At 46.5% G+C, this 13,964-nt stretch overlaps 4 protein-coding genes across 4 annotated transcripts; 3 read left to right on the top strand and 1 right to left on the bottom strand.

Annotated features, from left to right (window-relative positions):
* Positions 1-19: 19 nt before the first annotated feature.
* F4822DRAFT_388858 (beta-ketoacyl synthase) lies at positions 20-1,522 on the bottom strand. The gene has a single exon (XM_051456916.1). The coding sequence runs from the start codon at positions 1,401-1,403 to the stop codon at positions 522-524; it is 882 nt and encodes a 293-aa protein (XP_051317678.1). The 5' UTR covers positions 1,404-1,522; the 3' UTR covers positions 20-521.
* A 1,119-nt stretch (positions 1,523-2,641) lies between these two features.
* On the top strand, positions 2,642-4,239 carry F4822DRAFT_109028 (eukaryotic aspartyl protease). The gene is made up of 2 exons (XM_051452437.1): positions 2,642-3,287; positions 3,347-4,239. Exons 1-2 carry the CDS (start codon positions 2,753-2,755, stop codon positions 4,081-4,083), a joined length of 1,272 nt encoding a protein of 423 aa, XP_051317677.1. The 5' UTR covers positions 2,642-2,752; the 3' UTR covers positions 4,084-4,239.
* A 1,387-nt stretch (positions 4,240-5,626) lies between these two features.
* F4822DRAFT_388855 (putative monooxygenase) lies at positions 5,627-7,661 on the top strand. Its single transcript, XM_051456915.1, has 4 exons — positions 5,627-6,473; positions 6,578-6,695; positions 6,793-6,888; positions 6,955-7,661. The coding sequence occupies exons 1-4, from the start codon at positions 5,772-5,774 to the stop codon at positions 7,344-7,346; spliced, it is 1,308 nt and encodes a 435-aa protein (XP_051317676.1). The 5' UTR covers positions 5,627-5,771; the 3' UTR covers positions 7,347-7,661.
* A 3,353-nt stretch (positions 7,662-11,014) lies between these two features.
* F4822DRAFT_108989 (uncharacterized protein) lies at positions 11,015-13,964 on the top strand. The gene has a single exon (XM_051452436.1). It carries the CDS (start codon positions 11,182-11,184, stop codon positions 13,672-13,674), a length of 2,493 nt encoding a protein of 830 aa, XP_051317675.1. The 5' UTR covers positions 11,015-11,181; the 3' UTR covers positions 13,675-13,964.

Raw genomic sequence — 13,964 nt, 5'->3', positions numbered from 1 at the left:
TAAACAAACGGCAGAATTCGTTGAGAACATGTATTTTTTTGTATGAAATTTCTATGTGTAAAAATGTATTCTAGCTAATCCCGACCGTCACACAAATTAAAGCGTAATGCCCGACGGGGCGAACTTTCGTGTAGTCAGTGCTAGTACATGCGGTCGCCCTCTATCTACTCTATCCTAGGTCTAGCCACTCCTTAGGACCAGCCTCCTCATAAGCTAGGCTTCCAACAAGCACAAACACATCAAGTGTAAAAAAAGTAAAGTAATTCAATGAGTGAAAGATAATGGTGGAATTCCATTCGTGATATCATAATTTTGTATGGCTACCAGTCTGAGCCTAATCCCCCAACGCCAGTTCGCCGCTGTATTTGCCGCTTGTTATAGTAGTAATAGTAGTAAGTAGGTGGTAAAACAAGAAGGGTAAGTAAGTTGTAAGTAAATTCGTAAGTTGGTAAGTAGGTAAGCAGGTTTTCAGGTAATCAGGTAGGTAAGTAGGTAAGTAACGTTAGAGAGAAACCTAAAATTTATCGGACGTGGTGAAGGGCACGGTGGAGTATCTTGCTCAACTCGCCGACGTGTTGAACTCCAAAGGCACCGTCGTGGTCGCCGCTAAATGGGACTGTCTCGAATTCCCGGAACTTGCTGGTGTCCCATTTCATGGTCTTGTCACGCATCACCTTGCGGATTTGGTGTGCCCTGTGCTTGTGTAAGGAGCTATCGTTCTTGTGGTCAGCTGCGCACTTGACGAGTACAACGTGCGTGTCGCAGTAAGTTGAAGAAAATTCGCCGGGGGTTATGTTAGCCAGGAGAAGAAGGGACTTGGAAATGTGCATCTTGATGCGCTTCTCAGTTTCTCGGAGGGAGAGGAGACCATCGTCGTCTTCCTCTTCGCTAGATTCGCTGTCAGATGAGGCACCTTCCTCGGCATCTAGAAAAACTGGTAGTCCTTCGGCGACAACGCCCTTAATAGTAGCTGCTGTTTGTGCGTGAAACTCTGCTGAAGATCGGAAAGGGGGAAAAGCTTCGGGGTTTGCTGAGTCAATCATTATAACACGGGAAACGGATTCTCCCTGTTCAAGGAGGATTTGTGCCATCTTCATGGCAATCATCCCCCCCAAAGACCAGCCACCAAGGAGGTAGGGTCCATGGGGTTGGATGGTCTTGATCTCGCTTATGTAAAGGAGAGCCAGCTCCTCAAACGACGACGGGTAAATTGCTTCTTCGGATGAGTAGATGGGTGAGCTTACGCCGTACACTGGCCGTTCCGAATGGCTTCTGTGGAACTTGCCGTGGCTGAGGTTATGTAGGCGGAAGAACGGTAATGCCAGGCCAGAAATGGCGTGGATTAGGAAGAGGGGAGTATGGTGAGAGTCGACATCTCCCTGGATGTGCGTGATGAATTCCATTGTTGCTGCTGAGTTGCGGATCACAGATCAACACTGGCTCAGTAGTATAGAGAGAAAAGGAAAAAAAGAAAAAAGAAAAGAGATAAAGAGATGTTAGGAGATAAACGAGATTGTAGCTGGGTATCTTGTCTGTTCAAGGGAATAACGGTTATCTCGAGGGGATGGGAATACGTGTATATATATGTAGGTACTATCTCACAGAGCCTCTAATGACTCTATAGTTACCTAATTTTAGAAGTGACACCGCATTGATGACAGCACGCGAGCTTCTCAACAGATGGGGATGCTTCATCTACTCTAAACATCAGCTTGATTGGTCTGCCCCAGGGAGATCTCGAGTTGCAATAGCACGTGGCTACCCATGGCTCGTTTCAGAATACAATTAGCTTCTATTTCACATGGAAAAACGCAGATTCACATGGCAAAAAAGGTCATCTTCCAGAGCGAGAACGAGGTTTCTCATGACGGAGGTGTGTACGCAGAGGACCAAGTAGTAAGTTCCATTAACTCCGGAACAACTAATTTTACGCCGGCCGTAGAGCTCCGATGCCGCGCAATATTATGTTTACCTAAGTAAGTAGTAATTATATGTTTCCTAATATCTACTCAATTGTTTACTGGTCGGCTCGTTACCAAGTTATCCCGGCGTCGATCTATCCGAGGCTTTTACATCATCAAGGACTTCTATCTAGTGGCTGATTCAATCTAAGCAAATACTCTGAGTGACATGCATGGAAGCTTTTGACGATGTTCTAGAACAGAAACAAAATAAGCTTTGAGAAACGGGTAGAAGCTTAATGTTAACATAAGTCCTGACTGCATAACTCCACGTGTAACCCAATAATAGAATGCGGGTTGCGGACGTCAAGGGTTAGTGTTGCTCAATTGCAAGGTAGGTAGCGCACGGACGGGAGTGCAGTTAAATGGTACTTATTTTACTTGGTATAATTGCTTCCGTGGGTCTGGGACTGGGTCTGATGAAGAATCCCAGTTCAAAGAGATTTGCTGACGATTTTGTTGAGTCGAAAATAGATCCCATAGGAATTTCGCTGACGGAGCTGAGGAGATGGCTATAATCGCTCCTCCGATGGTCAACGGGAGGCGGTGCTGACCAATAGAATCAGCCGTAGCGCTCATGTCAGCAACTAGAACAACACCAGGGAAGTACCAGACTTTGATATCTATTTAACTCCAGTGCTCGCGGCATCAACCAACAAATATCCTCATCATTCTTCACCAATTAATTAAGCTAATCAAGCTAATTAACCCTTTTCCTCTTCCTCTTTTTTTTTTTTCCTTTGAGTCTTTTCCTTAGATTTCCTTAGGTCTCCTTTTAACATTCATTCGCAATGGTTTCGCTACGAAGTCAATTACTTCTCTTCTTGTTGGGGCAATCTGCTGAACTAGCTTCAGCTCTTCCCCCGAGCCCTGCTGGTCACCGTCGCCAAGCTCAGTCTCACGACCTTCCATTGACATGGAACCCATTCGGCTTCTTATCTAATGCCTCCGTGGGTACGCCAGCGCAACAATTCCCCGTCTTCGTTGACTGGACTTGGATCAACCAATACGTTCTTTCGACTACTTGCTACGGCCAAACGGGCAACCCATCTGCGTGCTTAGACCCAACACAGCACTACTTCAACCAGAGTGCATCTTCCACTTTCCAAGCTCTCCCTCAGCAGTACCCCAGACGGACGTGGAACCCGAACCACTTTTACTTCTACAGGGATCTTACTGTTGACCACGGAACCGATTTCCTCCACGTCGGACCCAGCACTGCCAAGATCGTTCTCCAGACTGCTGACATCACCTTCAACCTATCTGGCTCTCCTTTCCCCTTCGGTGGTGTATACGGTCTTTCTCCTGTCTTCCACAGCGACAATGGTAAGAGTTCATAAGAATTATGCAAATTGATAACTACAGACATGCTAACATAATCCCAGCTTCCACTTCTTCCGGTTTCTACCAGGCATGGAAGCAAGGCCAATGGCCCTCTCCTCATGTAGCTTTCCACTACTGCTACGCTGACTCCCCTGACACCACCAAGTCTACTTGCAACGGACACGATGGTATCCAGACTCTCGGTGGCATCAACCGCAAGCTTGTGAAGAACGACAAGATCTACTGGTACCCCAACAAGGTCTTCCTTGACGTCAACACCAAGGACTTCGTCTATGCCCCTGCTCTGTACAACTACTGGGCTACCGATCTCGACAGCTTCAGAATTGGTAACGAGACCATGACCGTCAAGGCTACTGCTCAGAACCCTAAGCCCGCTGCCATCTTCGACCACGCTTCCTACGGTCGTGGCACTGCTCTTACGCCCAACGCCTACAACCACCTCATCCAACTCGCTGGCGCTACCCCCACCACTCTCCAGAACCCTCCCAACAACGGCAACCAGACTTGGCACGAGTTTGACTGCGCTAAGGCCTCCACTCTCCCCACCATCTACTACAAGTTCGCTGGTCACAGCAAGGAATGGCCCGTGGAGGCTCACCACTACGTCGAGAAGGTTGAGGACAAGTGTGTGCTTAACGTCCGAACCCTTGCTGACGGTGATGAGTTCATTGGTAACTTCGGTGAGACTTTCTCCAAGGATAAGTACATCATCTTCGACTTCGAGAAGCTCCAGCTCGGCATTGCTGAGCTTGACTGGAACGCTGCTTCGCGTTACTAAGTCTGATATGAGGATATGAGGGTTAGGTAGCATTGGCATAGGAGCATGGGTATAGGTTTCATTTCTTATAGAGGGTAGACTGTAAAATATTTGTTCAATATTATATGGCAAAGCGACAATTGCTAATTTTGATATTATGAACATTTTTCTTCTATATTTATGAGATACTCTTCGTGAAATGTGATACAATGCGAATAGCTAAAGCAACATACGATAGGTGAGTTGACATCGAAAAGTTCGTACTAGGTAACATTCGATGTTTTTATTTTTATTTTTATATCGTATTCTTGTTTTATTATTGTTTCACGATACTTATGAATATTGTCGCTCATCTTGGGCTCATACTATCTTCGTCCCTGATGTACGGGTGTGCGCGTCTATACCGGCTTCCTGGTTACACAACCTCTCCCCTATCTGATGAGGTTTGTTACACAACCACCCCCCTTTTTGAAGGATTTGGTTACACAATATCTTCGAAATGTTGGGTAATACGAATTGACTTTCGCAACGACAATATTACTGACAGTAAGACGTTTAAAAGTCCACGTGATTGTTGCACATTATTATTCAGATATTTTAGTTATATATTATCGCGGTGTAGATTTATCATTGTGGCATAAATGATATTATCGTAAGAGAACTTCTTGCTCCTCTACTGGTAACTACTAATCACTATCGCTAAACACATTGTCTTTCTTTTTTTTTTTTTTTTTTTTTTTTTAAATCTACGGCCTAGAAGGCACCTAACTTAGGTGTCTTGACGCTAGACACGTAATAGAGCAACACGGCAATTGTGTTCTATCAATGAAGGAGCGGGAATAGGACTGTTTCGCCTGCCTCAATATCATGCATCAATCATGAAAACACGCAATATGCGGGCATCAATACTCCAAAAAATTTTGTCATCTTTTAGCTCGACAGACGAAGCCCTGAAAGGGTTACAATGGTGCAATCTGTGATAAGCTTCTAGATGTAATGCGATTATCCTAATTCGCTTAATCTCAGTGTGCTGCAAGATCTCGTATGAGGTAAATTGTGTAAGCCTGCAAAGTAAGCTGAGAATGTGTGGGGAGTGTTTCCACCGCCCTGTGCACGAATATTCCTTAAAATGTTCCTTAATGCGGCGGGTACTCTATGTTAGGTTAGGCGTTAGCTGAGTAGGAGTCCGAAGGAACCGTTGTATCGTACTAGCTATCGTACGTTACGCCCGAATTAGATAATCCCTACCCGAGTAAAATAATGTGGCACGTTTACTCAGTAGTAAAATGGGGGGAGCCAGGGCATTATGCAGATAACACTAGGCCGGGAATCTATCTTTAGCAAAAGAGCCTCTCCCGCTCTCGAGAAAACATTTTTCCATTGGACATGAATCTTACACTGCCATATCAGCTTATTACTGCGCTTGAATTAATCGGAGTGGTCCGATTGAGAATGGGCGATTCCTCGTCCCATATTCGGCTAGGCCTCCGTGATCCACCGGAAGTAAAACTAGGATCATTTATTGGCTGACGCCGAAGTTATAGACATTAATATTTAAGTCCATTGGCACACGCTCATGGCAAAACACAAATTCAACAGAACAATTAACCCATTTACACTCCCCAGTACGTGATAGGCTCGAAATTAATAGCCTAATTCTATATACCCTTTTTCATATTCTTTTTGCGAGTTCTTAGTAAGCAGGTAAGATGGCCAACGTCGACGCTGACGTTCTCATCATTGGTGGTGGTATTGGGGGTCTCACATTAGCCGCTATTGTTCGACGACTCGGTCTGTCCTGCAAGGTCCTCGAACGAACAGAGGTCCTATCGCCTGTAGGTGCAGGTATCTCGTTAGCACCGAACGCGTTGGCGCTTCTCGACCAGATAGGAATCTACCAGGATATCCTAAAGACCGCCCAACCTCTCAAGACCATCCAGATCACCCGAAACGACACTTTATGGCAGAAGCTCGACTTCTCGACATGCGAGGCTACGTTCGGCTACCCCGTCCTCTCTGCCGAGAGGCACAACTTCCACCGATTGCTATACAACGCGGCCGGTGGTGAGGAGACAGTGATCCTAAACTCCAAGGTCACCAACATAATCGACGACCCGAACTCTTCGGTTGTTACCGTTGTCGTGGATGGCGGAAAAGAACTACGCGGACGTCTAGTTATCGGTGCCGATGGTATCCGATCGGTGACCCGCCGAATACTCGCCGGCAGCGCCGATGACAAGGCCGCCAACACCATCAAATTCACCGGTCGCGTCCACATGTCCGGTATTACTGCGCCATTGAAAAACTGTGGAAAAGAGGAGCTCGGTGTCGCCAATTGGCTGTTATACGACGACTCAATCTTGACCACCTGGCCCTGCATAGAAAACAGGCAATGGTTTATTGGTGTCATGGTACGTGATTGAAAGATATCCCTGCAAAAAGCAATTAATTAAACTCGAGTGATGAGCCCACTCGTGTTGATGATAATTTTCCCACCTTGCTAACTGCCTGACAGAAAGCCGATTCGGCTCCACGAGACCGATCTGTCTGGGCCGGCACCACGCCCGACATGATCAAGGATGTATACGGAGAGAAGTTCCATCCATTTGCCGAGAGCAAGAAGTTTAGCGAGAGTAAGTTACTCCAAAATCTCACTGAAGCACAGACATTACTGCGCTTCGTAAATGCATGCAAGGACATCGTTGAAGCTGACATGACATCACTTTTTAGTTGTGGACCAATCCGAGCGTGTGTTGGCCAGCAACGTCTTCGCTGAAGTCGAATTCCCCTCCATGTCCAAGGGCCGGGTTGCCCTTGTAGGTGATGGTAAGCCGAACCGAACCCCCCAATCATAGCAGCGGTGTGGAAATGAGGTCCTAACATTCTCTGCAGCTGCACACAGTATGACTTCCTTCTTCGGCCAAGGTGCCTGCCAGGCCATCGAAGATGCGGCCGTCCTCGGCAACCTCCTTAACGAATGGGTTGTTGCTCCGAAAGCCGACTTCAACAAATTCACACACAAGGACCTTAGTCTGATGTTGTACGAATACTCCGAGCGACGCAAGCAGAGAGTGCAAGACCTGGCTAAGTTCTCGGCCGACTTTGCGCGTCTCCACACCGCGAACTTGCCATTTGGCCTCGGCCCCCTCGTACGAAAACTTGTTTACTCTTACGTTCCTTCATGGGTATGGATTTGGTACCTGAGGTGGCTTTACGGCGTGCAGCCCACAGTAGCGGGGCTAAAGGATTTGTCGGAGAAGAAGGCTGGTTCCACAACCAATTAAGCTTATTCGCTTGTTCGCTTAGAATTCGCTTTTTGTTACTAGTTAGGGATATTGCGGCATAGAGGGTGGGTCTTGGTTGGTCGAATCGTTCTTCGTTCATTTGGGGGTTGGATTATTACATGGGATGCATGTTAGGTATATCTTTTTTTTGTGTTGTACTTTGTAGCGGACTAACCCCAAAGGGCGGGTTAATCTTAGAATGTCATAAAAGTTTAAAATATTTTCCGATAAGGTTGTTATTCCTTCATAATCTTAAGGTATTGCTTAAATGTCATTACATAAGTGGCGTTGCTTCGAAAAATACAACGTTAATGCTCCAGGGGTTTTAAGGTTATGCTGGACGAACCATGTGCACTTGGCTAAGTTAGTTATGATCGACTTAATTGAGTTCATCATCAGTTTACCCCTTACCCACTTACTTAACCAAGTCAAGTATTTACGTACTTTCGTGAAACAAACCTCGGATTATGTAAAGGTTGTACTAGGGCGTCAATCAGGTTGAACTTAATCTAAAAACCAATTTTAAAATAGCTACCGGGGCGCGGTAAGACACGGCACTCTCGAACGACTAAGTAGGCTTAGTCCAATATTACGGAGAGTTAAAATGTGTGCAGCTGAGTACTAGGCGACCTATGACCTATCAGCGGCATTGGTGTCCAGATAAGGTTTAGGGGGGTGGGTTGATCGGCAATTGTTTAGCAGGCGATGCAAGTCTGAATCGCCTAACTTAAGAACCTTAAGCGCGACAAGTTAAAAACGTTGAAGTCTATTCTACCCGAAGGTTCGTGGGCGCGGTACGTGGGCCAATCGATTTTCGTCCCAGCCCTATGGACTGCATGGCTCGTTTCATATTTATTTTTAGAGAAGTATCAAAGTATTGCATATGTGTAATGCATGGGTTACCATGGAAAGGCTTTGTGGGGATTGCCTATGGTGACCTTCCATATCGCCATGTAATCTCCGAGAAAAATCCCCATTATATTTCTCTACCAAACTTGGAAGAATGCGAGGAATGCGAAGTTGGGTACGCCTGCAGCTAATCCAGATCGGGATCCTGTACAGCTGCAAACTTACATCATGATAGAAAACTTCATGTTTGGCTTAAGCCACAAAAAACGCCACCTAGGTCTTAGGTGAGCAATCTGTTACTTTAAAACTTGTCGGTTCCTGTTCCCATTATTTGCTGAGTCGGTTTCGCATTGAAAAAGTGGAATCAAAACATGTACGGAAAAGTCCCTTCGCCGACCTCCCCAGTCGAGTGTCGCATTAGGTCTTACTGCTTAGTACCGTTCAGGCTTCTAGAATGCTGATCCCTCGTAAGATTACACATACTCGTTAGGAAGCTGGAACCTATACGGCGCGGGGTATTCAAGATCTAGCATAGCAAAGGAGCTAGGACAGCTAAAAGACCCTGACGTTGATGACTGGGAATAGAAATTTTTTTCGTCACAGCCTAGCTATTCACGTTTTAGCCGGACCCCGAGTTCGCGCTAATGTTCCAACTACCTCATAGAAAGTGTAATTTCATTAAAGAGTAAAAATATATTTACACATATTGCGATGCAAGTAATTAAGTGGTGAACTAAATTTACGGCATGTGCCGTAGGCTTAATTCCGTCGTGTTTGTTAGAATTATGTATAGGAATTATAGTCTAGGGCTAGTTCCTCAAGCATTAATGCGCCTTGTTTGGTATAGGTAGGTTCCAAACGTGTGATGATTCAGCTGTATAATGTTATGCACAGCATTACATAAAGGGTTAATCTCGTGACTTGCTGACACGCCATCCCCGGTACCATAAATGCAGGTGGGGTAAAATTGTATACGATTACATGTTCAATCACAGATATTGTACAGTCAGCAGGAATTGATTATTCCGCTTTGTTTGATGTAGAATCTGAAGCAGGGGAGGAGGATTTGTTGGAAGCCGAGGACGTTCGGGATCCCGCTGATTCAAAAGCCGAAAACGAAAACAAGAAATCAATCAAACATTCATCATTGCGAATTTGAATAGAGTGGGAAAGGGAGGCTAAGCCTTACTTCCTCTTCCTTGATCGCCGACATCATTGTTTCGGCCGAGCAGCAACGGTGTGGCGTCCGAAGAACTGGCGGTATGGAATTATGATGCAGATGCACCTCGCAAAAATCTACTTGCTCAGGATGACGGTCATTGGATGACGCATTCTGACATTTTTGTATACCAAGAACGGCTAAGCTGTTTATTTTTGAAGCAATTTCGGGTCATGACTAGACAGGTAAATGGTCGCTGTAGAGTTGCAGTGTGGCTTGTCGACGAAGGATTGAAGCTTATTCATATTAGGTAACGTAACGAAAGTGGACGCACGGTACGCACATTATTAAGAGGATTGTACATATGTACTACAGGAGCTGCGTGCAGCCTAACTCTCGTAAACGAGCGGAGGGAAGTAAAAGTAAAAGTACCTAAGGCGGGTAAGAAATGTGCAACATATTAACTGATTAGGTACCCTATCATCAATCCGATCCATCCTGTGACCTGTACGTAATCCTTTGTAAAAGGACTTGGGCAGCTAGGTATTTGCTAGGAATTTGCTTGGAAGGGTCTGAGAACGGTCTAGGAAGAGTGTCAAGGAAGAGCCCGGTAAGAATTAAGCTTACTGTTTGACTATGCCGCTAGCGTCGCTGATTGCTGTGGCACGGTAAAAAGGATTTACATTCGTAAATGTGGGATCGAAACCAACACACATTCGTAACAGGCACTCGCAATTGTTTACCTACCTACCTAAGCTTCATGTGAGTTATTCAAATAAGGTGATTGACGAAATAATTTATATCCCTATTAATAGGAAGGGATTTGGTAGGTACCTACTGTAAGTTTGTTACGGATGTTAGTAAGAGCGTAACCGTTAATAATTGTTCTGTCAACGGCCCAGGCGCTGATCTGCAGTGAGACCCATCAAGACCCAGAATATCCACCATATCCAGAATACCCATAACCTACCATGTAAATGACCCAGCAGACTACGCCTCGCCCGTATTGGTGCTTATGTATTTACGTTGTAGGTCGCCCTATCAGAATTATGAAATCCTTAGTTTCTGATCCGAGATTAAGAACAGGGGTCGTGATTGGCCGTTACTAACGTTATACACATCCGCCCAGCTCATACAGCTCACATAGGCAAGTCCATAGCCAAAGATCTTGTCCTCAGCCAGGACTCGAACCAGGTACTAAATTGCAAAGGAGGTGGCAGTCGTACCAAATCCCGTCACACTGTACCTATGTAGGCATGTATACGTAAGCAAACATACGCTACTAGACCCCAAGGATGAAGGAGAAAGTTTCCACATGAGCCAGCAAAGCTCCTCGCAAGTGGGTTGGTCATCGGATCCTACCAAGCTGTCGCCATACAATTCATTAATCCTACTACCTCAACCGGACGAGCCGTACGCCAAGTTAGAAACAGAAGGCGGGGCGGCGCACGGAATGATTCCAGAGACCCTGGTGAACTGTGGACGAAAATAAAAATAATGAAATGAAATAAAATAAAATAAACGACGCCATACGCTTTTGGTCCTTTTGCGGCTGTTGGAAGGCGTGCTACATCTTCATATATCCCATATTAAGCTTCTGCATCCTTCATCCACCAAGGGCATTTGATACTTATTTTCACCGCTCGACCTGAAGCTCCTGGATCTGGGTTTCCATCTATTTGTATAATACCATACCCCATACCCCCTATCCTATTTTCAGATCTTTAATTCATCAGACCTTTCCTTTTTTCCCTTTTAGTCGATCATATTTCAGCTGGACGGTTGTAAAAAGGAAGAAACATAAAAGAAAAATAATAGTAAGGCACCATGAGTTCGACAAACAAACACCCCCTTCGCAAATCTTGCGGCTTCTGCCGTTCCCGCAAGATAAAATGCTCGAACGAGACCATCTGCGAGGCGTGCCGAAAGCAGGGCGTTGACTGTATATACGATTTTGAACCATACCAATCATCATCACGATCCGCAAGTATATCTCAAGCAGACCGAGCAGCACACAGAGCCGGTTCACAACATCCTAGCCCACGATTGGGTAGCGAAGAAGATAGTGCAAGGAACACAGCAGCGTATGCAACGTCGGATATTGGGACGGAGTTAGAGTCCATGTTTTATGCTCGTTTCCTAGCAGGAAGCCCCCGAAACAACACAAACTCGAATGCCTATCAACAGAAGATATCTGCATTCAACCGGGCTGCTCAACGGGCACCCGCATCACCACCCACCGATGGCCACTTTACCCCGACTTTCGACGCCCAGACGGCGAAGTACAGCGGTCTTCTTTCCCTTCTCACTCAAGATCTTGTCGGCCTCACGGTGGCCAAGTTCGGAAGCTTAGGATGTCAGTTGGTTGAAAGCGGTGGAGCGAGGTTCTTAGTTGACGGACTTCGCTCTGATCATACAGAAAGCATGTTCGATCCTCCACCTCAAGGACAGAACCCCTTGGCCGAATATGGAAGCCGCAAAATTAGCCAGATCATTGATGTCTGGTTCTCAACACACCCTCTATCCTTCCTCCTTTCTAAGACACTGGTAATGCATGAACTTCGTGGAGAGACCCTCGACGAAACCCTATTAGCTGTAATCTTGGCCGATGCCAATTTCTTCATTGGCGACGATGTCTCAGTAGCTCGTGGTCATTTACTGTTGCGCCACGCGACATCAAAGCTCCGTACCCAACAATTCTGTGCTTCCGGCTTATCTGAATCTTCTCAGCCGGGTGCCCCTCAATCCATTCTACCTCATCCTACCATCGCTACCGTCCAGGCCATAACTCTCCTGGGCTGGAATGCATTGTGCCAATCTCAGATTCGCCGGGCTACATGCTATATCGGTCTCGCTGGTCGTCTTGCGACGGCACTCAAGGAACAGAAGTGGTCTACCACAACGGCCGGACCGGGAAGTCGCATCAACGGTATCGATGTGTGTGAGGTCGAGAAGGAGATGGTAGCCTACCTGTGGTGGATCACCTTCGCCCTCACTCAGTGGCTATTCATGCAAATGGACCAGCAGCTCCCCTACCTCCCCAGGGCTAGCTTGACATCTGTTTTCCTCCCGGCCGACGCCTCATCATCAGTTTTAATCCGTTTAGATGAAGCCTCTGATAATCTCTCCACACTCCAGAGGCAGAAGGCGACCATGATGGATATCTGGCCACTTGCTCACATCTCTTCGGTTGTCGCTTACATCTTCGCTCTGTACCCACAAGACATGCCGCCAAGCGACCAACCCGAAGCCCTTTTCTGGCAAGAAATGCCCCTTTTCGCTCTCGGTCGCATTCAAAATGGCACGGTCCCACAGACTCTCGGATTGGTCTGTCGCGAAATTCACCGAGTTCTCATTGAGAACATCCACATTTTGGATAGCAAGATCAACTACACGTCGTCAAGGACTCTTGTTCTTGCTGTATACTTGACAATTGCGATCCACATTCTTTTCCCGCAATCGGCGGACAATTTTGCCGATTCGATTCTAACGGGCGACGTTATGGATCGGTTCTGCACTTCTGCCGAGGAGCTGATTAAGATTATCACCGCTGCTAGCGAAACATCTCCGAATGAGCCACTATTCCGAAGACCCACCCAAATGCACCCATGCTCACCCGAAATCTTCACGATTGCATTAGACAGCTGCGCTCGCGCTTTGTCGAGAATTCAATCGCGAAAGGGTGCTGCAAACAATGTCGAGCTGTATGCGTTATACGAGCCCCGACTTCGAGCCCTAGCTGTTCGATTAGAGGAAATTGCCCAGTACCAATCATTCAGTCCTGGCCCCGCTCTCCGCGTTGTGAGGAGACATCTCAAGAGCATCACCTTGGAGTTTGGTGTTATTTCTCCGATCACCGGTAGCCACTGGCGGAGTAACTCAACCTCCTCACTTTCCATCAATTCAATTTCGAACATGGCGGATGATTTCCGACCACCAATTCCACGAGCACTTTCACAATCCATGACTCCATCGCATTCTATGACACCTAGCTTGACATCAAGCCCTCAATTATCCGACACTTTTACACCTCCTTTTGTTCCTATGGAATTTCAGTACCCCCTTGGCAACAGCAACATGTCGATGCCTGGGGACTCTGAGAAGCCTGGTTCTAAACCTGAGGGATTATTCCTCCACATCGGCGATCACCCCGCCCACAACGGTGAACATGACCCCAACGGGACTATGCACCCGGCGAATATGGGGGAGATGACCGACGAGGCCTGGTACCAGGATGAGCCGGCCATGATGGACTTTGACATGAACACTGCAGAGTTGAACGGACCCATAATATGGCAAAACTGGTCAACTCTGGCTTAAGAGTTGATCGGAATGCGGGGGAGAAGACGTAGGCGGCATTTACGTGGGGGTCCGGGTGACAAACTCCGAACATATTATCTGATGATTTACCACTTTCATTTCTTTTTGTACAAATTACCTATTTATCACTACAAGCGTTCATTGCATGGGAGCATAGGCGGGAGAGCACCGGCGAATTTGGCGCATTTTGGAGTTTTAACGAATTACATGATGATCAAAAGCAATAGAATGGTACACAGCTAGATACTATACCCGCCTAGCCAGCTGGGCCTTTAGACATATTAGCATGC

This window comes from Hypoxylon trugodes (assembly GCF_022578975.1).
Source record: "Hypoxylon trugodes strain CBS 135444 unplaced genomic scaffold F4822scaffold_2, whole genome shotgun sequence".
NCBI classification, from domain to species: Eukaryota; Fungi; Ascomycota; class Sordariomycetes; order Xylariales; family Hypoxylaceae; genus Hypoxylon; species Hypoxylon trugodes.
This window is presented reverse-complemented; position numbering and strand designations above follow the sequence as displayed.

Bases quoted from the DNA above. Each gene is read 5' to 3' on its own strand.
- F4822DRAFT_388858 (XM_051456916.1), bottom strand. From the start codon at position 1,403: ATGGAATTCATCACGCACATCCAGGGAGATGTCGACTCTCACCATACT.
- F4822DRAFT_388855 (XM_051456915.1), top strand. From the start codon at position 5,772: ATGGCCAACGTCGACGCTGACGTTCTCATCATTGGTGGTGGTATTGGG. The intron at 6,474-6,577 runs GTACGTGATTGA...ACTGCCTGACAG, and splicing joins AATGGTTTATTGGTGTCATG to AAAGCCGATTCGGCTCCACG. The intron at 6,889-6,954 runs GTAAGCCGAACC...CATTCTCTGCAG, and splicing joins GGTTGCCCTTGTAGGTGATG to CTGCACACAGTATGACTTCC.
- F4822DRAFT_109028 (XM_051452437.1), top strand. From the start codon at position 2,753: ATGGTTTCGCTACGAAGTCAATTACTTCTCTTCTTGTTGGGGCAATCT. The intron at 3,288-3,346 runs GTAAGAGTTCAT...ACATAATCCCAG, and splicing joins TGTCTTCCACAGCGACAATG to CTTCCACTTCTTCCGGTTTC.
- F4822DRAFT_108989 (XM_051452436.1), top strand. From the start codon at position 11,182: ATGAGTTCGACAAACAAACACCCCCTTCGCAAATCTTGCGGCTTCTGC.